Source organism: Scyliorhinus torazame, chromosome X (assembly GCF_047496885.1).
Source record: "Scyliorhinus torazame isolate Kashiwa2021f chromosome X, sScyTor2.1, whole genome shotgun sequence".
NCBI classification, from domain to species: Eukaryota; Metazoa; Chordata; class Chondrichthyes; order Carcharhiniformes; family Scyliorhinidae; genus Scyliorhinus; species Scyliorhinus torazame.
In genome coordinates this window covers 10,824,734-10,847,573 of record NC_092738.1, presented here as the reverse complement: position 1 = coordinate 10,847,573, position 22,840 = coordinate 10,824,734, and the positions used below count along the sequence as shown (strand labels likewise).

At 51.0% G+C, this 22,840-nt stretch overlaps 1 protein-coding gene across 1 annotated transcript in view; it reads right to left on the bottom strand.

The window, feature by feature from the left end:
- The window catches only part of LOC140405334 (activin receptor type-1B-like), a 146,298-nt gene that overhangs the window by 7,596 nt on the left and 115,862 nt on the right, over positions 1 to 22,840 (bottom strand). Inside the window, exons 2-4 of the mRNA XM_072493625.1 lie at positions 8,567 to 8,797; positions 5,563 to 5,811; positions 4,338 to 4,568 (exon numbers count right to left, since the gene is read on the bottom strand). Coding sequence (XP_072349726.1) covers positions 4,338 to 4,568; positions 5,563 to 5,811; positions 8,567 to 8,797 — 711 coding nt within the window. The remainder of the gene's footprint in view (positions 1 to 4,337; positions 4,569 to 5,562; positions 5,812 to 8,566; positions 8,798 to 22,840) is intronic.

Sequence of the window (22,840 nt, the reverse complement as noted above, 5' to 3'; positions counted from 1 at the left end):
AATCGCTGCCTTCGAAAGCAGACCAAGGCAGGCCAGCAGCGCGGGTTCAATTCCCGTACCAGCCTCCCCGAACAGGCGCCAGAATGTGGCGACTAGGGGCTTTTCACAGTAACTTCATTTGAAGCCTACTTGTGACAATAAGCGATTTTCATTTCATTTCAATATGCCCGGAAACCCTGGCCTCTTGTGCATCCCGGATTTTAATCACTCCACCATGGGCGCCCGTGTCTTCAGCAGCCTGGACCCCAAGCTCTAGAATTCTCCAGAGGTTTAGAATTCACTGGAGCTCTAGAAAGCTCTGGTGCAGGCGCAATGGGCCAAATGGCCTCCTTCAGCGCCGGAATTCTGGGAATTCCCTCCCTATAGATGCCTCATCCCCATTTAGACGCTGCTTAACTTGCTTGACCCAAGGTTTTGGTCACCTGTCCCAAGACACTTTGTGGGATTTACCGGCCACCCCGCTACGTGGTTTCCGGCAAAGGAAGCGGGCCGCCAGCAGGATTTACCGACCCCGCCGTCGTCAACAGCATTTCCCGGTGACTGCACCGCTCACTGTAATATCCTGGCGACATGAACAGCCGGCATATCGCATCCACTATAAATACAATAAGAAGTCTAACAACACCAGGTTAAAGTCCAACAGGTTTGTTTCGATGTCACTAGCTTTCGGAGCACTGCTCCTTCCTCAGGTGAATGAAGAGGTCTGTTCCAGAAACACATATATAGACAAATTCAAAGATGCCAAACAATGCTTGGAATGTGAGCATTAGCAGGTGATTAAATCTTTACAGATCCAGAGATGGGGTAACCCCAGGTTAAAGAGGTGTGAATTGTACCAAGCCAGGACAGTTGGTAGGATTTCACAGGCCAGATGGTGGGGGATGAATGTAATGCGACATGAATCCCAGGTCCCGGTTGAGGCCGTACACATGTGTGCGGAACTTGGCTGTAAGTTTCTGCTCGGCGATTCTGCGTTGTCGCGCGTCCTGAAGGCCGCCTTGGAGAACGCTTACCCGGAGATCAGAGGCTGAATGCCCTTGACTGCTGAAGTGTTCCCCGACTGGAAGGGAACATTCCTGCCTGGTGATTGTTGCGCGATGCCCGTTCATTCGTTGTCGCAGCGTCTGCATGGTCTCGCCAATGTACCACGCTTCGGGACATCCTTTCCTGCAGCGTATGAGGTAGACAACGTTGGCCGAGTCGCACAAGTACGTACCGCGTACCCGGTGGGTGGTGTTCTCACGTTTAATGGTGGTGTCCATGTCGATGATCTGGAACGTCTTGCAGAGATTGCCATGGCAGGGTTGTGTGGTGTCGTGGTCGCTGTTCTGAAGGCTGGGTAGTTTGCTGCAAACGATGGTTTGTTTGAAGGCAAGTAGTGGGGGTGTGGGGATGACCTTGGCAAGATGTTCATCTTCATCGATGAAGGCTGTGAAGAAGATGACGTAGTTTCTCCGCTCCGGGGAAGTACTGGACGACGAAGGGTATTCTGTCGGTTGTGTCCCATGTTTGTCTTCTGAGGAGGTCGGTCCGGTTTTTTGCTGTGGCGCGTTGGAACTGTCGATCGATGAGTCGAGTGCCATATCCCGTTCGTACGAGGGCATCTTTCAACGTCTGTAGATGTCTGTTACGCTCCTCCTCGTCTGAGCAGATCCTGTGTATACGGAGAGCTTGTCCATAGGGGATGGCTTCTTTAATGTGTTTAGGGTGGAAGCTGGAGAAGTGGAGCATTGTGAGGTTATCCGTGGGCTTGCGTTAAAGCGAAGTGCTGAGGTAACCGTCCTTGATGGAGACGAGTGTCCAAGAATGCAACTGATTTCGGAGAGTAGTCCATGGTGAGTCATGGTTGGATGGAACTTATTAATGTCATCGTGTAGTCGTTTCAGTGATTCTTCACCGTGGGTCCAAAGGAAAAAATTGTAATCGATGTATCTGGTGTATAACGTCGGTTGGAGGTCCTGTGCAGTGAGTAGGTCTTGTTCAAACTTGTGCATGAAGATGTTGGCATATTGAGGTGCGAATTTTGTCCCCATGGCTGTTCTGTGCATCTGGATGCAGAACTTGTTGTCGAAGGTGAAGACGTTGTGATCCAGAATGAAGCGGATGAGTTGCAGAATTGCGTCTGGAGATTGGCAGTTGTCGGTGTTGAGTACTGAGGCTGTTGCAGCAATGCCGTCGTCATGGGGGATGCTGGTGTAGAGTGCCGAGACGTCCATTGTGACGAGGAATGTTCCTGGTTCAACTGGTCCATGGTTGCTGAGTTTCTGTAGAAAGTCCGTCGTGTCGCGACAGAAGCTGGGCGTTCCTTGTACAATGGGTTTCAAGATGCCCTCGATGTAGCCAGAGAGGTTCCAACACAGGGTCCCATTGCCTGAAACGATAGGACGGCCTGGTGTGTTGGCCTTGTGTATTTTCGGGAGGCAGTAGAGATCTCCAATGTGGGGTGCTCTGAAGATCTAGATCCAAGGTCTGTTGAGTTGGCGGGTGTGTTCCTTGGTCGGATCTGCAGGTAACTGTTTGTAGTGTTTCTGGTTGTTGAGTTGTCGGTATACTTCTTTGCAGTAGTCCGTTCTGTTCAGTATGACAGTGGCCCCTCCTTTGTCTGCTGGTTTGATGACGATGCTGCGGTTGGTCTTGAGAGCGCGGATGGCGTTGCGTTGTGCTTGGGTGACGTTCGGGGCTGTCTTGTGAATGCGACTGATGAATCAGGCATTGACGCGACCCCTGACGGCCTGAGCATACATGTTGAGTCTAGGACAGCGGCCTTCCGGAGGGGTCCAATTCGACTCTTGCCTCTTCGGTTTCCACACCGCAGATCTCTCGGTCTGCTGTTCCGGTTCATTGGTAGTCTGCTTGGGTTCACTGTTGGCCCCTTGGGGTCTGTGGAAGAATTCCCGGAGCCTCATTCGCCTGATGAATTCCTCAGTGTCTGCCGCAAGACTGATGGGGTCCATTTTGGTGGTGGTGCTTAAATTGAGCCCTCTGCTGAGGACTTCGATTTTGTCTGGTTGAAGGGTGTAATCCGACAAGTTGACAATAGATTTCCCTGTATTGTTTTCTACTGTGGTACCGGGGAGGCTTGGTTGCTGCTGGTGGTGATGCCGAATTTCTCAAGCTTCCTGTTCTTGGTGTGCATATAGGTGGCATAGTATTGTTGTCTCATCTGTTTGGCGGTGTTCCACAGCTGGTCTGCTGCGTCCTGAGCGCAAGTTGAGAATATGGCCTCTATCTTGGTTTCCAGGTTGCGTCGTCTGCTGTAGAGCTGGCGGACGAGGTGGTTGAGGAGTGTGAGAGAGGTGCGACGGCAGAGTCTCTCAGCGAAGTCTGTGTCGTAGGTCGACTTGAGTGGGTTTGTGATCTGTAGCCCTTTCGGGATCTTGTCTACTATAAATACAAGTAGTTACTGCTGTTTGTTTAAACACACATTGAACAAATAGACTGGCTCCCCCTCCCCTAATTACCGTCACAAATCGCTGCTCAAGACCATAAAGGCGCCACTGGCGGGTGAAAGTAGAACTCGGGGGCACAGCCTCAAAATAAGGGGAAGTAGATTTAGGACTGAGCTGAGGAGGAACTTCTTCACCCAAAGGGTTGTGAATCTATGGAATTCCTTGCCCAGTGAAGCAGTAGAGGCTCCTTCATTGAATGTTTTCAAGATAAAGATAGATAGTTTTTTGAAGAATAAAGGGATTAAGGGTTATGGTGTTCGGGCCGGAAAGTGGAGCTGAGTCCACAAATGATCAGCCATGATCTCATTGAATGGTGGAGCAGGCTCGAGGGGCCAGATGGCCTACTCCTGCTCCTAGTTCTTATGTTCTTAATTTACAGCAAGTTAATATTGGGGCTCCAGGCAGCAGGAAAGTAGTAGATGTGCCATGGATTCAGAGATCAGCTGCTCTTTTTCTAATATAAATTTAGAATGCCCAATTCATCTTTTCCAATTAAGGGACAATTTAGCGTGGCCAATCCACCTACCCTGCACATCTTTGGGTTGTGGGGGTGAGACCCACGCAAACACGGGGGGGAATGTGCAAACTCCACACAGACAGTGACCCAGGGCCGGGATCGAACCCGGGACCTCGGCGCCGTGAGGCAGCAGTGCTAACCACTGCGCCGCCCGATTGGCTGCTCTTTTACTCCTGGCAGGATTGGCAACCCATGGTAGACTAACAACACATCAGATAGCCATTTTGCCCCATCGCAGCTCTTTATGCGAGGGCCTGAATCCCCCATCAGGTGGAGGGCTTCAGGAGTGCCAACCTGGGGCCTCAGGGCTCAGAAAAACCTGCACTAAACCATCGGCAACATAAAGCAAAGCAAAGAGCCGGTTGTCATACCTTTATTGTCTGCCGCGATGAACCCCAAAATATTCTCATGACGCAACATGACCGTCTGGTAGATCTCTGCTTCCCTGAACCACGAGCGCTCTTCCCGGGAGGAGAATATTTTGACAGCTATGTCGCCACCCCGCCATTTCCCTCGCCACACTTCCCCAAAGCGGCCTTTACCAATTATCTCTTGAAGAACAATGGTTCTGGCGATGGTCCGTTGCACGAACAATGGCAAGCCTACAAGGAAAACAATGATGACCCATGGATTGCCACATTTTAAAAAAGTCACAAACGCTAGGAGTGAACTATGGTGAACAATTTCATCGTATTAAGCTGGGAAAGGTGGCATGCGTGAAAGGGGGGGGGGGTGCCTCCCCTACTTTTCAGGTAGTGTTGCAGATCTTTCAGATTCAATTCTACAGGATTTTGGATTTGTTTATTGTCACGCACAGAGGTACAGTGAAAACTATTTTTCTGCGAGCAGAGCAGCTCAAACAGATCATTTAGTACATGAAAATAAAATATAATAAAAAGAAAATACATAATAGGGCAACAAAAGGTACACAACGTAGACACCGCACAACAGACACCGGCATCGGATGAAGCATACAGGGGTGTAGTGTTAATGAGGTCAGTACATAAGAGGGTCGTTTAGGAGTCTGGTGACAGCGGGGAAGAAGCTGTTTTTTTACTCTGTTCGTGTGTGTTCTCAGACTTCTGTATCTCCTGCCCGATGGAAGAAGTTGGAAGAGTGAGTAAGCCGGGTGGGAGGGATCTTTGGTTATGCTGCCGGCTTTCCCCAGGCAGCGGGAGGTGTAGACAGAGTCAATGGATGGGGGACAGGTTTGTGTGATGGACTGGGCGGTGTTCACGACTCTCTGAAGAGAAGGGCGTGAAAAGAGGCGAGGGAGGTGGGACAGGCGAAAAGATGGGATGAGGAGGCAGACCGACAAGATAGTATCAACAGCAAAAGCCATGGAGACTCCCCATGGCCACATAAGCTGTTGCCACCTGGGCTCACAGCAAAGGATTGACTGCACGAGTCAGTAACTCAGGAGGAGAGGGAACCGATCCACCAAATTGATAGTGCAAACGGAAGGGAATACTTTCATCCCAGGGAATTACTTTGAGAGAGGAACTGATCAAGTGAATCAGTCATCCATCCTCTGGTTTCCCTTCACAGAACACTCCCCGAACCACCGCGGGAGGCCTAGTCAATCATAAGCCCTACCAGATCCGGATCCTGAGGTAGTCATATCAAACATGAGGTCCTTCAACGACTTCCCCTCCGAGATGTACATGTGGTCACAGGACGGCTCCTCCATATCCAGCTGATTGCGGTCATGGTAGGCGCGCTGGTGATGGTAATGGCACAGGAATACGGTCACCATCAACACCACACACAGGAGAAACACAGGCCCGGCAATCACTGCTGCCAGCTCCACAGGACCCCAACCATCAAATGCATCGTCTTTTGGACCTGGTGGAGGAAAAGAAAAGCAAGAAGTCTGTTAATAAGATCAAATGTTCCTGGTTTTAAAATAGAAAATGGCCGCTCAGTTACTAATCTTCAAACGGAACATTTCCCTCACTAGGTTTCTCCAAGGCAAGTTGAAAATCAACAATAGGCACTCTTATTATATAGTCACTTAGTACGGTCCTGGGAGAAGGATACCAACATAACGTCCCATTGTGCCACACTCCAATGTTTACATGGGAAGTCTGCTGCCAGTCTCTTGGTTCAGAGGCCATTTCAATCCGATGAGGCAGTTGACTGGGAGAGCTGGGTAAAAGTGCACTTTGTGAACATTGGGTGGTTTATGTCACGGATGGCAATCAGGAGCGGTTTTGTTTTTCTGCCCCAAAGTGCCAACGATTTCCAAAATCCAGGGCTTGCTCAACCAGCAGCAAAACCAAGAGTCAACTTGCCAAACTTGCTCGGGCAAGTAGAAGAGCTCGCTCCAAAGAAATCAGGTCGCTCACTCGCGATCGTGACCGGGAAATGCATCAGGGTTGACTGCGATGCTGCCCAAGTCAAGTAGCCCGTGGAAATCTTCGTTACACGTTAAGAAAGATCACATGGAAGGACCATACGGCACTGCCATCCGAAGGGTGGAGAAAGAGGTGGATAGCACGTCTCTACAAATGAAGCACAACAGGGTGTTAAGGAATGTGGGACTGACTTCACATACTTACCCCTCTCGCCACGATGTTGCTTCCCATTCACAAAGAGCCGCGTCAAGTACAGATGGATGGTTCACCTGGCCTTCAACAACACTCACAAAGGTGAAGCTGTGCGCAACCAGTCCACAGAAGGCCAATGGGTTCAAGGGTCGGCAACTCACAAGAATTGGAGACTTTCAACCCACTTGGGAAGAGGCGGCAGTCGTTGCAGTAAAGAAATGGCCGCAGCGGAGCAGCCCAAAACATTTTTTCACCGCATCGTTTGCGCTAAGCACAGGCCCTGAGGCATTGCAGCAAAATAGAGCTTAAATTCGGAGTAGCACATCCAACTGAAGCAAATGGCACATGGCGGTTTGGGCGTCTCCATTCACCTGCTGTCCCCACCCCACAGGGCCACTATTAAATATTAATGAAGTGGAGATGCCGGCGTTGGACTGGGGTGAGCACAGTACGAAGTCTTACAACACCAGGTTAAAGTCCAACAGGTTTGTTTCGATGTCACTAGCTTTCGGAGCACTGCTCCTTCCTCAGGTGAGGCTGCTCCTTCCTTCACCTGAGGAAGGAGCAGCGCCTCGAAAGCTAGTGACATCGAAACAAACCTGTTGGACTTTAACCTGGTGTTGTAAGACTTCGTACGATTAAATATTAAAACAAACAATGGACTAAAAAAGGACAAAAGTGAGCAGTAATGCACTTCACCAACAATCTTCAGCAGGGCCTGGTACTGCCTCGGGCTTCTTCACAGAATTACTGTACAAAAACAGTCACGCATCTCGAGAAGGCTTCCTGAAGCATTCAATTCAACAGGGAACCCTGCAACAGGATACAAAATCGGTGGAGCGTCCCACAATTGTTTGACCATTACCCACCACATAACAATGGCATCCACCCTACAACCATGGCACCACAAGGCCCCCGACAAACCGGTCCTAGAGTCACTGGCAACTCATCCCAGCTTGCACTCCCTGGTTGGGTATGTCCCCTGTGAATAGTCTGGGCCTAGAGGTTGCCACAAAACCGGGCAAATCCTCATTCCAACACCATAGCATGTCGTAACCCGAGATACAAGCAAATCAATCAGATAAAGCAATAAACGCCCCGCTCCAACTCCATAACGACACAAGTTTGTCCTCCCTGTTCTCAGAAATCAGATTGGTCTCCCAACCTTGGTCCAGGCCCTAGAAATAAAAAAGGCAGTTAAACTCTTCCATTTTGATCAAGAGAAAAAAATCCCACCATGCTTTGCAGCAGGTACCGTGTCGATTAGTTTGCTTTGGGAAGAGAAAAGGCGCTGACATTTTCAGTGCAGGTACAGACTGTGATTTTTATTTAATACAAAACAATTTTGAAATAAATTGCCTTTATTTAGCGCCTCAGCTCTCTTCAGGGCTTCCGGCAGTGCTTCTTTTGCCTTGAAGTGCATTTGCTGTTATTGCACATGCAGCAGCAGCCATTTTGCGCACAGCAAGGTTTCCCCAGTTACCTTAGTGGCATTGATTTGAGGGAGGAGGAGCGTTGGCCAGGATAAGAGCTCCTCTCCCTGGATTAACTCTTCTTTAAATAGCGCATTAATACCTCACTGAACTATTGAAACAAGCCAAGGCAGACCTTAATTTAGTGTCTCGCCCAAAACAGGTTATTGGACCCGAATGTGGTGAAGCCCACAAACCAATACCACCTCAAAGTTAGAAAAACCTTGTTCTAATGGTGAGCTCGGCACAGGTAGTGCACAGCATTCTATGTAACCCCAGCGCAGGTGCAGCATGGCTTGGATGCAGAACAAAGCTCTCTCTAATCTGTCCCGATAACATGCCTCAGCACCCAACCTCATAACAAGCCCCCTTTGACTGCAGAGCGTATCCCTGCTTTGTGCCGGCCAGCTATCCAAATTCAGTGATGAGCGAGTGCTGGCTTTGTACGGTGGTGCTTGCCAATTGCAGGAAGGAGCAGGGGAGCAGTGAGGCAATTAAAATGGTCCTCGGACCCTGGACTCGGGCGAAGGTAGGGACACGCAGGGTAATAAATTACTTGGCAGCTTCCCTGGTACCTACCTTCTGGAGGAGGTAACTCCAGGTTGTTGCAGAAGTCTTTATAACAGCAGATGGTTGTCACATACTCTTTGTTGCTTCGACAGAAGATTGGCAGGACCAAGTCTTGGGGCGGGACACACACTCTGATCTCGTGCTCAACGCCCTGAATTCTGGAGAGGGAGGCCAGACACGCCCCTTCTGTCTCACAAGTTTGGTTTGTCTTCACACATTCCTTACAAAAGCACTTCAATGCTTGAAAGAAGAAAAAAGATGCTTTTAGACTCTAAAAATCAAAAAATCGACTCCAATCCCACCCATTCAGGGCAGAATCAACTGCGGATTAACAGCCATTTTAAGTCAGAAAACATAATTGGGCACCTTTTACGCTGCGCCAAACCTACGAGATGCATTCAGCCAATAAAATGGGGATAAACTTAACTGCTCTTCGGACAGCCGATTGTAGCAAGGATACAATGTTTCCTGGGTGTCCCCAGATGTCACGAACTCTCTGCACTGGCCCAGGAAACACGCTGTTGGAAGGTTAATACTGCGGCTATCCCCATTCATCCAAATTGTGTCGGCCCAGAGTAGCGTATGCGCCGAGCTTGCGAGATTCTATTTTGCGCTGAAACCACGGGGGTGTTTGGTACACGAGACCTTGGAACCAGAGCTCACCACAGTCTAAAAGGATCCCAAAACTGAGCACCCGGTGGATCAACACCACTGCCCTGCCAGTTTAGTGGAATTCAGTCAGGGCTTTATAATAATTAGCCCTCTGCAAATGCACGAAAACTTCCTGTTCCCGACTGCTATTCATCGATTTCAACCGGGATGTGTTATTCCCTTCATAATTTTATATGTTTCCATAAGATCCCCCCTCATCCTTCTAAATTCCAACGAGTACAGACCCAGTCTACTCAACCTCTCCTCGTAATCCAACCCCTTCAGCTCTGGGATTAACCTAGTGAATCTCCTCTGCACACCCTCCAGTGCCAGTATGTCCTTTCTCAGGTAAGGAGACCAAAACTGAACACAATACGTGGCAGGAGAAACAATTATTTCCTCCCCTCTACATGCTCCCCCCCTCCATTGATTGCCCAAAGTCAACAGCCACTGGGCCATGCCAGGCAGATTGGAGATTTGGAGAAGTAACAACCTCCAGTCTCAGGTTGGCCGAGTTACTCTTCCCTTTCTCGAGTTATTTTTCGGACTCGTGTAATGATGCCATCTCAGTCAATAAAGACAGCACTGGCATCAGAGGGGTACTGGTGCCCACAGAACCCATAACATTTGCAGTTGAAGTGCAGATCAGCCATGATCGAGGTGAATAGTGGAACAGGCTTGAGGGTCTGAATGGCCTCTTCAGGTGGGATGTTGAAAAACAAAAGGAACCCCTGTTACTATCCAGATGTGAATTCGCCCTGATGTTCTGACCAAAAGCCCTCTCTTGATGCCACCAAAAATAGATCCACTGGTTGCTCATGGGATCTTGCGGTGTGTGAATTTTGCCCTACATCTTTACATAAACGGAGACTGCGCTTTATTTTTTAAAAAAATTTCAATAAAAAAAGCAAGCTCATTTTATGGTGTAGTCGCTTGGTAGGAGAGATTGGAGTATTGTTGAAGAGACAAGCTGTCAAAACGTTTTGTCTTGCACTCATTAGGATAGATTAAAGAGAGTGTCAAATTTCAAACGGAGAAACAATTTAAACTGTGTGAGGAAAGGATGCTGATGGGTTGGCAAGTCGACTGATTGGTGCATTCTCCACGGCAACACCGTGACCAGAGAACTATTGTTCCCCACCCTTTCGTGTAATTCAAAAAGAGGCGCAATGTCTGGACATGGTACTTTTGTTTAAGAGACCAGGTCCCTGTGGATGAATATAGGTTGTTTTGAGCAATGTAAGTGAGCCACATTGCAAGCCCGAGTGGTAACCAAATTAATTGTGAATGTAATTCTTTGCAGCTGTGTCGCTCTGTTAATTTGGTGAACATCCATCTGGTGAAACAAGAATCTGGAGCTACTCTGTCTTCACCAGAAGTCCAGACTACTTTTCTCTTCCACACAGTTCCCCCCCACACAGGTGGAAACTGGTTTGGATATATGTGTTTTAACCTTTCCCCAATTTGCACCATCACAACTGGACCATGCACTGAACCGTCGCAGCATTTGCAACATTCAACAAGTCCCGGGTGCATTCACCATGGCAACGCCTCAACCAGAGTTGGCTTGCCAACCAATCGGCAAACTTTTCTCACGCAGTAGAAATTGTTGCACCCTCTGAAACGTGGCATTCTTTCACCTATCCTGATGAGTTCAAGACAAAAAACTTTGACAGCACGACTCTCTTTCAGCAATACTCATTTTACTTTCCAACAATTGGCAATTTAGAGATAGCCCCAGCACGTGGGTGATGGGAGCTGCTGCAATATTCATTGAACATAACATAAGAACTAGGAGCAGGCCATCTGGCCCCTCGAGCCTGCTCCACCATTCAATGAGATCAGGGCTGATCTTTTGTGGACTCAGCTCCACTTTCCGGCCCGAACACCATAACCCTTAATCCCTTTATTCTTCAAAAAACTATCTATCTTTGTCTGAAAAACATTGAATGAAGGAGCCTCTACTGCTTCACTGGGCAAGGAATTCCATAGATTCACAACCCTTTGGGTGAAGAAGTTCCTCCTAAACTCAGTCCTAAATCTACTTCCCCTTATTTTGAGGCTATGCCCCCTAGTTCTGCTTTCACCCGCCAGTGGAAACAACCTGCCCGCATCTATCCTATCTATTCCCTTCATAATTTGATATGTTTCTATAAGGTCCCCCCTCATCCCTCTAAATTCCAACGAGTACAGTCCCAGTCTACTCAACCTCTCCTCGTAATCCAACCCCTTCAGCTCTGGGATTAACCTAGTGAATCTCCTCTGCACACCCTCCAGTGCCAGTACATCCTTTCTCAAGCAAGGAGACCAAAACTGAACACAATACTCCAGGTGTGGCCTCACTTACACCTTATATAATTGCAGCATAACCTCCCTAAGTCTTAAACTCCATCCCTCTAGCAATGAAGGACAAAATTCCATTTGCCTTCTTAATCACCTGTTGCACCTGTAAACCAACTTTTTGTGACTCATGCACGAGCACACCCAGGTCTCTCTGCACAGCAGCATGTTTTAATATTTTATCATTTAAATAATAATCCCTTTTGCTGTTATTCCTACCAAAATGGATACCTCACATTTGTCAACATTGTATTCCATCTGCCAGAACCTAGCCCATTCACTTAGCCTGTCCAAATCCCTCTGCAGACTTCCAGTATCCTCTGCACTTTTTGCTTTACCACTCATCTTAGTGTCGTCTGCAAACTTGGACACATTGCCCTTGGTCCCCAACTCCAAATCATCTATGTAAATTGTGAACAGTTGTGGGCCCAACACTGATCCCTGAGGGACACCACTAGCTTATGATTGCCAACCAGAGAAACACCCATTAATCCCCACTCTTTGCTTTCTATTAATTAACCAATCCTCTATCCATGCTACTACTTTCCCCTTAATGCCATGTATCTTTATCTTATGCAGCAACCTTTTGTGTGGCACCTTGTCAAAGGCTTTCTGGAAATCCAGATATAACACATCCATTGGCTCCCCGTTATCTACCGCACTGGTAATGTCCTCAAAAAATTCCACTAAATTAGTTAGGCATGACCTGCCCTTTATGAACCCATGCTGCGTCTGCCCAATGGGACAATTTCCATCCAGATGCCTCGCTATTTCTTCCTTGATGATAGATTCCAGCTTCTTCCCTACTACCGAAGTTAAGCTCACTGGCCTATAATTACCCGCTTTCTGCCTATCTCCTTTTTTAAACAGTGGTGTCAAGTTTGCTAATTTCCAATCCGCCAGGACCACCCCAGAGTCTAGTGAATTTTGGTAAATTATCACTAGTGCATTTGCAATTTCCCTAGCCATCTCTTTTAGCACTCTGGGATGCATTCCATCAGGGCCTGGAGACATGTCTAACTTTAGCCCCATTAGCTTGCCCATCACTACCTCCTTAGTGATAAAAATCATCTCAAGGTTCTCACCTGTCACAGCCTCATTTCTATCAGTCACTGGCATGTTATTTGTGTCTTCCACTGTGAAGACTGACCCAAAAAACCTGTTCAGTTCCTCAGCCATTTCCTCATCTCCCATTATTAAATCTCCCTTCTCATATAAAGGACCAATATTTACCTGAGCCACTCTTTTTTGTTTTATATATTTGTAGAAACTTTTACTATCTGTTTTTATATTCTGAGCAAGTTTACTCTCATAATCTATCTTACTCTTCTTTATAGCTTTTTAGTAGCTTTCTGTTGCCCCCGAAAGATTTCCCAGTCCTCTAGTCTCCCACAAACTTTGCCACTTTGTATGCTTTTTCCTTCAATTTGATACTCTCCCTTATTTCCGGAGATATCCACGGTCGATTTTCCCTCTTTCTACCGTCCTCCCTTTTTGTTGGTATAAACCATTGCTGAGCACTGTGAAAAATCGCTTGAAAGGTTCTCCACTGTTCCTCAACTATTTCACGATAAAATCTTTGCTCCCAGTCTACCTTAGCTAGTTCTCCTCTCCTCCCATTGTAATCTCCTTTGTTTAAACACAAAACACTAGTGTTTGATTTTACCTTCACACGCTCCATCTGTATTTTAAATTCCACCATATTGTGATCGCTCCTTCCGAGAGGATCCCTAACTATGAGATCATACATCAATCCTGTCTCATTACACAGGACCAGATCTAGGACCGCTTGTTCCCTCGTAGGTTCCATTACATACTGTTCCAGGAAACTATCGCGGATACATTCTATAAACTCCTCCTCAAGGCTGCCTTGACCGACCTGGTTAAACCAATCGACATGTAAATTAAAATCCCCCATGATAACTGCTGTACCATTTCTACATGCATCAGTTATTTCTTTGTTTATTGCCTGCCCCACCATAATGTTACTATTTGGTGGCCTATAGACTACTCCTATCAGTGACTTTTTTGCCTTACTATTCCTGATTTCCACCCAAATGGATTCAACCTTATCCTCCATAGCACCGATGTCATCCCTTACTATTGCCCGGATGTCATCCCTTACTATTGCCCGGATGTCATCCTTAAATAACAGAGCTACACCACCTCCTTTACCATCCACTCTGTCCTTCCAAATAGTTTGATACCCTCGGATATTTAGCTCCAAGTCATGACCATCCTTTAACCATGTTTCAGTAATGGCCACTAAATCATAGTCATTCACGATGATTTGCGCCATCAACTCATTTACCTTATTCCGAATACTACGAGCATTCAGGTAAAGTACACTTATGTTGGCTTTTATACCTCTGTTTTGAATCTTTACACCTTGATCAATAACCTCTCCTAAGTTAATATTCCTCTTAACTTTTCTCCTAATTGTCCTTGTCGTTGAACCCATATCTTCCTGTAACAACCTGCCGCGTCGCTTACCATTAATGTTTTCACTTCCCGTTTTATTCCTTTTAGTATTCCTGGTCCTATTCACTGAGCTCCCCTCAGTCACTGTACCTTGTACTGTCGCCCTTTTTGATTTTTGACTATGGCTTCTCTGCCTTACACTTTCCCCCTTACTGCCTTTTGTTTCTGTCCCTGACTTCCTGCATCGGTTCCCATCCTGAAGAGCTGAAGAGCATGTAGCAGAGTCTCACCAATGTCAGGTATTGCCCATATTTGGATGGCAGGGGTGTCCATCCTAAGAGTCTAACTTGGAGCTCTCCTCATCTCCCCACTCCCATTTTAGCTCTTGAAATTCAACGTGGGACAGGTCAAAAAATTGGATCATGCTCGTTGCCCATCAAACCACACCCGTGACAATGAAGGCAAATGGCATGCTGACCTTTATTGCGAGAGAATGGACTACAAGAATCAATAAAGTCTTGCTACAATTCTACTTTGCCGAGACTACATCTACTGGAGTACTGTGAGCAGTTTTGGTCTCCATATTTTAGGATATACCTGCATTGGGGGGCGGTACAGTGAAGATTCACTGGATTGGTCACTGGGATGAGGGGGTTCTCCTATGATGGGAGTCTGAGTAAATGGGGTCGATATTATCTAGAGTTTGGATTGTTTCCCGTTGGATGGGGTTTGACAGGGTGGATACTGAGAGATTGTTTCCCCCTGGCTGGGGTTTGACAGGGTGGATACTGAGAGATTGTTTCTCCCTGGCTCGGGTTTGACAGGGTGGATACTGAGACATTGTTTCCCCCTGGCTGGGGTTTGACAGGGTGGATACTGAGAGATTGTCTCCCCCTGGCTGGGGTTTGACAGGGTGGATACTGAGAGATTGTTTCTCCCTGGCTCGGGTTTGACAGGGTTGATACTGAGAGATTGTTTCTCCCTGGCTCGGGTTTGACAGGGTGGATACTGAGAGATTGTTTCCCTCTGGCTGGGGTTTGACAGGGTGGATACTGAGAGATTGTTTCCCCCTGGCTGGGGTTTGACAGGGTGGATACTGAGAGATTGTTTCCCCCTGGCTGGGGTTTGACAGGGTGGATACTGAGAGATTGTTTCCCCCTGGCTGGGGTTTGACAGGGTGGATACTGAGAGATTGTTTCCTCCTGGCTGGGTTTTAACAGGGTGGATACTGAGAGATTGTTTCCCCCTGGCTGGGGTTTGACATGGTGGATACTGAGAGATTGTTTCCCCCTGGCTGGGGTTTGACAGGGTGGATACTGAGAGATTGTTTCCCCCTGGCTGGGGTTTGACAGGGTGGATACGGAGAGATTGTTTCCCCCTGGCTGGGGTTTGACAGGGTGGATACGGAGAGATTGTTTCCCCCTGGCTGGGGTTTGACATGGTGGATACTGAGAGATTGTTTCCCCCTGGCTGGGGTTTGACAGGGTGGATACTGAGAGATTGTTTCCCCCTGGCTGGGGTTTGACAGGGTGGATACTGAGAGATTGTTTCCTCCTGGCTGGGGTTTGACAGGGTGGATACTGAGAGATTGTTTCCCCCTGGCTGGGGTTTGACAGGGTGGATACTGAGAGATTGTTTCCCCCTGGCTGGGGTTTGACAGGGTGGATACTGAGAGATTGTTACCCCCTGGCTGGGGTTGGGCAGGGTGGATACTGAGAGATTGTTTCCTCCTGGCTGGGGTTTGACAGGGTGGATACTGAGAGATTGTTTCCCCCTGGCTGGGGTTTGACAGGGTGGATACTGAGAGATTGTTTCCCCCTGGCTGGGGTTTGACAGGGTGGATACTGAGAGATTGTTACCCCCTGGCTGGGGTTGGGCAGGGTGGATACTGAGAGATTGTTTCCCCCTGGCTGGGGTTTGACAGGGTGGATACTGAGATAGTGTTTCCCCCTGGCTGGGGTTTGACAGGGTGGATACTGAGATAGTGTTTCCCCCTGGCTGGGGTTTGACAGGGTGGATACTGAGAGATTGTTACCCCCTGGCTGGGGTTGGGCAGGGTGGATACTGAGAGATTGTTTCCCCCTGGCTGGGGTTTGACAGGGTGGATACTGAGATAGTGTTTCCCCCTGGCTGGGGTTTGACAGGGTGGATACTGAGAGATTGTTTCCCCCTGGCTGGGGTTTGACAGGGTGGATACTGAGAGATTGTTCCCCCTGGCTGGGGTTTGACAGGGTGGATACTGAGAGATTGTTTCCCCCTGGCTGGGGTTTGACAGGGTGGATACTGAGAGATTGTTTCCCCCTGGCTGGGGTTTGACAGGGTGGATACTGAGAGATTGTTTCCCCCTGGCTGGGGTTTGACAGGGTGGATACTGAGAGATTGTTTCCCCCTGGCTGGGGTTTGACAGGGTGGATACTGAGAGATTGTGTCCCCCTGGCTGGGGTTTGACAGGGTGGATACGGAGAGATTGTTTCCCCCTGGCTGGGGTTTGACAGGGTGGATACTGAGAGATTGTTTCCCCCTGGCTGGGGTTTGACAGGGTGGATACTGAGAGATTGTTTCCCCCTGGCTGGGGTTTGACAGGGTGAATACTGAGAGATTGTTTCCCCCTGGCTGGGGTTTGACAGGGTGGACACTGAGAGATTGTTTCCCCCGGGCTGGGGTTTGACAGGGTGGACACTGAGAGATTGTTTCCCCCTGGCTGGGGTTTGACAGGGTGGATACTGAGAGATTGTTTCCCCCTGACTGGGGTTTGACAGGGTGGATACTGAGAGATTGTTTCCCCCTGGCTGGGGTTTGACAGGGTGGATACTGAGAGATTGTTTCCCCCTGGCTGGGGTTTGACAGGGTGGATACTGAGATAGTGTTTCCCCCTGGCTGGGGAATCTACAACACGGGGGCCACAGTCTCAGGATAAGGGGTCGGCCATTTAAGGGTTGTGAATCTTTGGAATTCTCCACCCCAGAGCATTGTGGGTGTTCCACATCGCTGAATAGATTTCAGACGGAGATATTCAGATTGTTGGTCTCTCAGGGAATTATAGGATATAGGGAGCGGGCGGGAATGTGGAGTTGAACCCGAAGATCAGGAACGATCGACAACCGTTCTGGTCGATATCTACTCCTGCTTGTTCGGTTTCTTGCGACAACAAGACCAAATATTTGCCAGCACACAAGAGGGTGATGCAGCATCAATCCCCTCATGTTTGGCTCGTGCTCCTCTCTCTCTCTCTCGAAGCCTGGTTAGCGTCAGTATGATGAAGAGCGAATACATTGGAATCAGAATACATGATTAAAACTGTCACACGCCAAGCTAGGAAACGCAGCAAAAGTCCACACCAGCCACCCCGAACAGGCGCCGGAATGTGGCGACTAGGGGCTTTTCACAGTAACTTCATTTGAAGCCTACTTGTGACAATACGCGATTTTCATTTCATTTCACGGCCCCCTCCCAAGTCAATAACCCAAGACATGCAAAAACAAATCATTGCAGAGGCCAAGCACTGGGTAAACACAACATTCTTTCACTCGTAGTAGAGGAGGTTGATGAAGAGATACAAGCAGGAAAACCTGAAAGGCAAGTCCAAGGATGGAACATAAAGTTGGTGGTGTATGGAATAATAATCTTTATTGTCACAAGTAGGCTTACATTAACGCTGCAATGAAGTTACTGTGAAAAGCCCCTAGTCCCCACATTCCGGCGCCTGCTCGGGTCACAGAGGGAGAATTCAGAATGTCCAATTCACCTAACAGCACATCTTTCGGGACTTGTGGGAGGAAACCGGAGCACCCGGAGGAAACCCACGCAGACACGGGGAGAACGTGCAGACTCCGCACAGACAGTGACCCAAGCCGGGAATTGAACCTGGGAGCCTGGAGCTGAGGCAACAGTGCTAACCACTGTGCCACCCTCTGGGAGGGATTGTTCTCATCTACAATATAATAAATGCCACACTTCTAGCTGGAGGTCGAGCAGAGAGCAAAACACCGAAAGACATTTGCAACCAGGTGCGGGTGTCATTGTGAGGAAGGGAAGGAGAGCGAGTGGGGCCTACTGACATGGATTTTCAAATAACCAAATTGTTCGATCCCACAACGGGTGGTCACAGTCAACTCAAATACTGATAGCTTTTCTTTGTATGAACTCCCGCAATCCGTCACCGGCCACTCCCCCCGCCCCCCCCTCTCCACTCTCTCCCCCCCCCTCTCTCCACTCTCTCCCCCCCCCTCTCTCCACTCTCTCCCCCCCCCCCTCTCCACTCTCTCCCCCCCCCCCTCTCCACTCTCTCCCCCCCCCCCTCTCCACTCTTCCCCCCCCCCCCTCTCCACTCTTCCCCCCCCCCCCCTCCCCCCTCTCCACTCTTCCCCCCCCCCCTCTCCCCCCTCTCCACTCTTTCCCCCCCCCCTCCCCCCCCACTCTTCCCCCCCCCCCTCCCCCCCCTCTCCACTCTTCCCCCCCCCCTCCCCCCCCTCTCCACTCTTTCCCCCCCCTCCCCCCCCTCTCCACTCTTCCCCCCCCCTCCCCCCCCTCTCCACTCTTCCCCCCCCCCTCCCCCCCCCCTCTCCACTCTTCCCCCCCCCCTCCCCCCCCCCCTCTCCACTCTTCCCCCCCCCCTCTCCACTCTTCCCCCCCCCCTCCCCACTCTTCCCCCCCCCCTCTCCACTCTTCCCCCCCCCCTCTCCACTCTTCCCCCCCCCCCACTCCACTCTTCTCCCCCCCCCCCTCTCCACTCTTCTCCCCCCCCCCCCTCTCCACTCTCTCCCCCCCCCCCTCTCCACTCTCTCCCCCCCCCTCTCCACTCTCTCCCCCCCCCCTCTCCACTCTCTCCCCCCCCCTCTCCACTCTCTCCCCCCCCCCCTCTCCACTCTCTCCCCCCCCCCCTCTCCACTCTCTCCCCCCCCCTCTCCACTCTCTCCCCCCCCCCTCTCCACTCTCTCCCCCCCCCTCTCCACTCTCTCCCCCCCCCCCCTCTCCCCCCCCCTCCCTCTCCACTCTCTTCCCCCCCCCCCCCCTCTCCCCCCCCCTCTCCACTCTCTCCCCCCCCCCCCCTCTCCACTCTCTTCTCCACTCTCTCCCCCCCCCCCCTCTCCACTCTCTCCCCCCCCCTCTCCACTCTCCCCCCCCCCCCCCCCTCTCCACTCTCTCCCCCCCCCCCTCTCCACTCTCTCCCCCCCCCTCTCCCCCCCCCCTCTCCCCCCTCCCCTCTCCCCCCCCCCCCCCTCTCCACTCTCCCCCCCCCCCCTCCCCTCTCCCCCCCCCCCTCCCCTCTCCCCCCCCCCCCCCTCCCCTCTCCCCCCCCCCCCCCTCTCCCCTCCCTCCCCCCCCCCTCTCCCCTCCCCCCCCCCCCCTCTCCTCTCCCCCCCCCCCCTCCCCTCTCCCCCCCCCCCCCCCTCTCCCCTCCCCCCCCCCCCCCTCTCCCCTCCCCCCCCCCCCCCCTCTCCCCCCCCCTCTCCACTCTCCCCCCCCCCCCCTCTCCACTCTCCCCCCCCCCCCTCTCCCCCCCCCTCTCCACTCTCCCCCCCCCCCCTCTCCACTCTCCCCCCCCCCCCTCTCCACTCTCCCCCCCCCCCCTCTCCCCCCCCCTCTCCACTCTCCCCCCCCCCCCCTCTCCACTCTCCCCCCCCCCCCCTCTCCACTCTCCCCCCCCCCCCTCTCCACTCTCCCCCCCCCCCCCTCTCCACTCTTCCCCCCCCCCCCCTCTCCACTCTCCCCCCCCCCCCTCTCCACTCTCCCCCCCCCCCCCTCTCCACTCTTCCCCCCCCCCCCCTCTCCACTCTTCCCCCCCCCCCCCTCTCCACTCTCCCCCCCCCCCCTCTCCACTCTCCCCCCCCTCTCCACTCTCCCCCCCCCCCTCTCCACTCTCCCCCCCCCCTCTCCACTCTCCCCCCCCCCTCTCCACTCTCCCCCCCCCCCCTCTCCACTCTCCCCCCCCCCTCTCCACTCTCCCCCCCCCCTCTCCACTCTTTCCCCTCCCCCCCCCCCCTCCCCTCCCCCCCCCCCCTCCCCTCCCCTCCCCCCCCTCCTCCTCTCCACTCTCTCCCCCCCCCCTCTTCCCCCCCCCTCTTCCCCCCCCCCCCTCCCCTCTCCCCCCCCTCTCCACTCTCCCCCACTCCCTCTCCACTCCCCCCCCCCCACCCCCACTCCCCACGCCCCCCACTCCCCACGCCCCCCTCTCCCCATGCCCCCGCCCCCCTCTCCCCATGCCCCCGCCCCCCTCTCTCCACCCCCCCCGCCCCCCTCTCTCCACTCCCCCCTCTCCCCACTCCCCCTGCCCCCCTCCCCCCACTCCCCCTGCCCCCCTCCCCCCCCCTCCCTGCCCCCCTCTCCCCCCGCCCCCCCGCCCAAAAGGTGCTGCCAAGCCTGCTGAGGAGTTCAAGCATTTTCCTTTTTTGTTACATGAAGCGGTCCCAGCTCCACTCGCAGGTACCGTCCCTATTTGGAGAAACAGTTCTCCCCAGTGGCACACTCACAAAAACAGACGATCTGGGTCTTCATCGCTGTTTGTGGGCACGTTCTGAACAAACAGAACAAAGAACAAAGAAATGTACAGCACAGGAACAGGCCCTTCGGCCCTCCAAGCCCGTGCCGACCATGCTGCCCGACTAAACTACAATCTTCTACACTTCCTGGGTCCGTATCCCTCGATTCCCATCCTATTCATATATTTGTCAAGATGCCCCTTAAATGTCCCTATCGTCCCTGCTTCCACCACCTCCTCCGGTAGCGAGTTCCAGGCACCCACTACCCTCTGCGTAAAAAACTTGCCTCGTACATGTACTCTAAACCTTGCCCCTCTCACCTTAAACCTGTGCCCCCTGGTAATTGACCCCTCTACCCCGGGGAAAAGCCTCTGACTATCCACTCTGTCTATGCCCCTCTTATTTTGTATACCTCTATCAGGTCGCCCCTCAACCTCCTTCGTTCCAGTGAGAACAAACCGAGTTCATTCAATCGCTCCTCATAGCTCATGCCCTCCATACCAGGCAGCATTCTGGTAAATCTCTTCTGCACCCTCTCTAAAGCCTCCACATCCTTCTGGTAGTGTGGCGACCAGAATTGAACACTATACTCCAAATGTGGCCTAACTAAGGTTCTATACAGCAGCAACATGACTTGCCAATTCTTATACTCAATGCCCCGGCCATTGAGAGACCTCTACAAATGGGATGGTCTACATCTGGTCCAGAGGGGTACCAATATCCTGGTGGGGAAATTTGCTAATGCTCTTCGGGAGGGTTTAAACTAGTTCAGCAGGGGTTTGGGAACCTGAATTGTAGCTCCAGTGTACAGGAGGTTGAGAGTAGTGAGGTCATGAGTAAGGTTTCAAAGTTGCAGGAGTGTACCGGCAGGCAGGAAAGTGGTTTAAAGTGTGTCTACTTCAATGCCAGGAGCATCTGGAATAAGGTGGGTGAACTTGCGGCATGGGTTGGTACCTGGGACTTCGATGTTGTGGACATTTCAGAGACATGGATGGAGCATGGACAGGAATGGTTGTTGCAGGTGCCTGGGTTTAGATAAGCTCAGGGAAGGTGGTAAAAGAGGGGGAGGGGTGGCATTGTTAGTCAAGGACAGTATTACGGTGGCAGAAAGGACGTTTGATGAGGACTCATCTACTGAGGTAGTATGGGCTGAGGTTAGAAACAGGAAAGGAGAGGTCACCCTGTTAGGGGTTTTCTATAGGCCTACGAAAAGTTCCAGAGATGTAGAGGAAAGGATTGCAAAGATGATTCTGGATAGGAGCGAAAGCAACAGGGTAGTTGTTATGGGGGACTTTAACTTTCCAAATATTGACTGGAAACGCTATAGTTCAAGTACTTTAGATGGGTCCGTTTTTGTCCAATGTGTGCAGGAGGGTTTCCTGACACAGTATGTAGATAGGCCAACGAGAGGAGAGGCCATGTTGGATTTGGTACTGGGTAATGAACCAGGACAGGTGTTAGATTTGGAGGTAGGTGAGCACTTTGGTGATAGTGACCACAATTCGATTACGGTTACTTTAGTGATGGAAAGGGATAGGTATATACCGCAGGGCAAGAGTTATATATGGGGGAAAGGCAATTATGATGCGATGAGGCAAGACTTAGGATGCATCGGATGGAGAGGAAAACTGCAGGGGATGTGCACAATGGAAATGTGGAGCTTGTTCAAGGAACAGCTACTGCGTGTCCTTGATAAGTATGTAGCTGTGAGGCAGGGAGGAAGTTGTCGAGCAAGGGAACCGTGGTTTACTAAAGCAGTCGAAACACTTGTCAAGAGGAAGAAGGAGGCTTATGTAAAGATGAGACATGAAGGTTCAGTTAGGGCGCTCAAGAGTTACAAGTTCGCTAGGAAGGACATAAAGAGAGAGCTAAGAAGAGCCAGGAGGGGACATGAGAAGTCTTTGGCAGGTAGGATCAAGGATAACCCTAAAGCTTTCTATAGATATGTCAGAAATAAACGAATGGGTAGGGTAAGAGTAGGGCCAGTCAAGGACAGCAGTGGGAAGTTGTGCTTGGAGTCCGAGGAGATAGGAGAGTTGCTAAATGAATATTTTTCGTCAGTATTCACACAGGAAAAAGACAATGTTGTCGAGGTGAATACTGAGATTTGAGATTCAGGCTACTAGACTAGAAGGGCTTGAGGTTCACAAGGAGGAGGTGTTAGCAATTCTGGAAAGTGTGAAAATAGTTAAGTCCCCTGGGCCGGATGGGATTTATCCTAGGATTCTCTGGGAAGCTAGGGAGGAGATTGCTGAGCCTTTGGCTTTGATCTTTAAGTCATCTTTGTCTACAGGAATAGTGCCAGAAGACTGGAGGATAGCAAATGTCCCCTTGTTCAAGAAGGGGAGTAGAGACAACCCCGGTAACTATAGAGCCTTACTTCTGTTGTGGG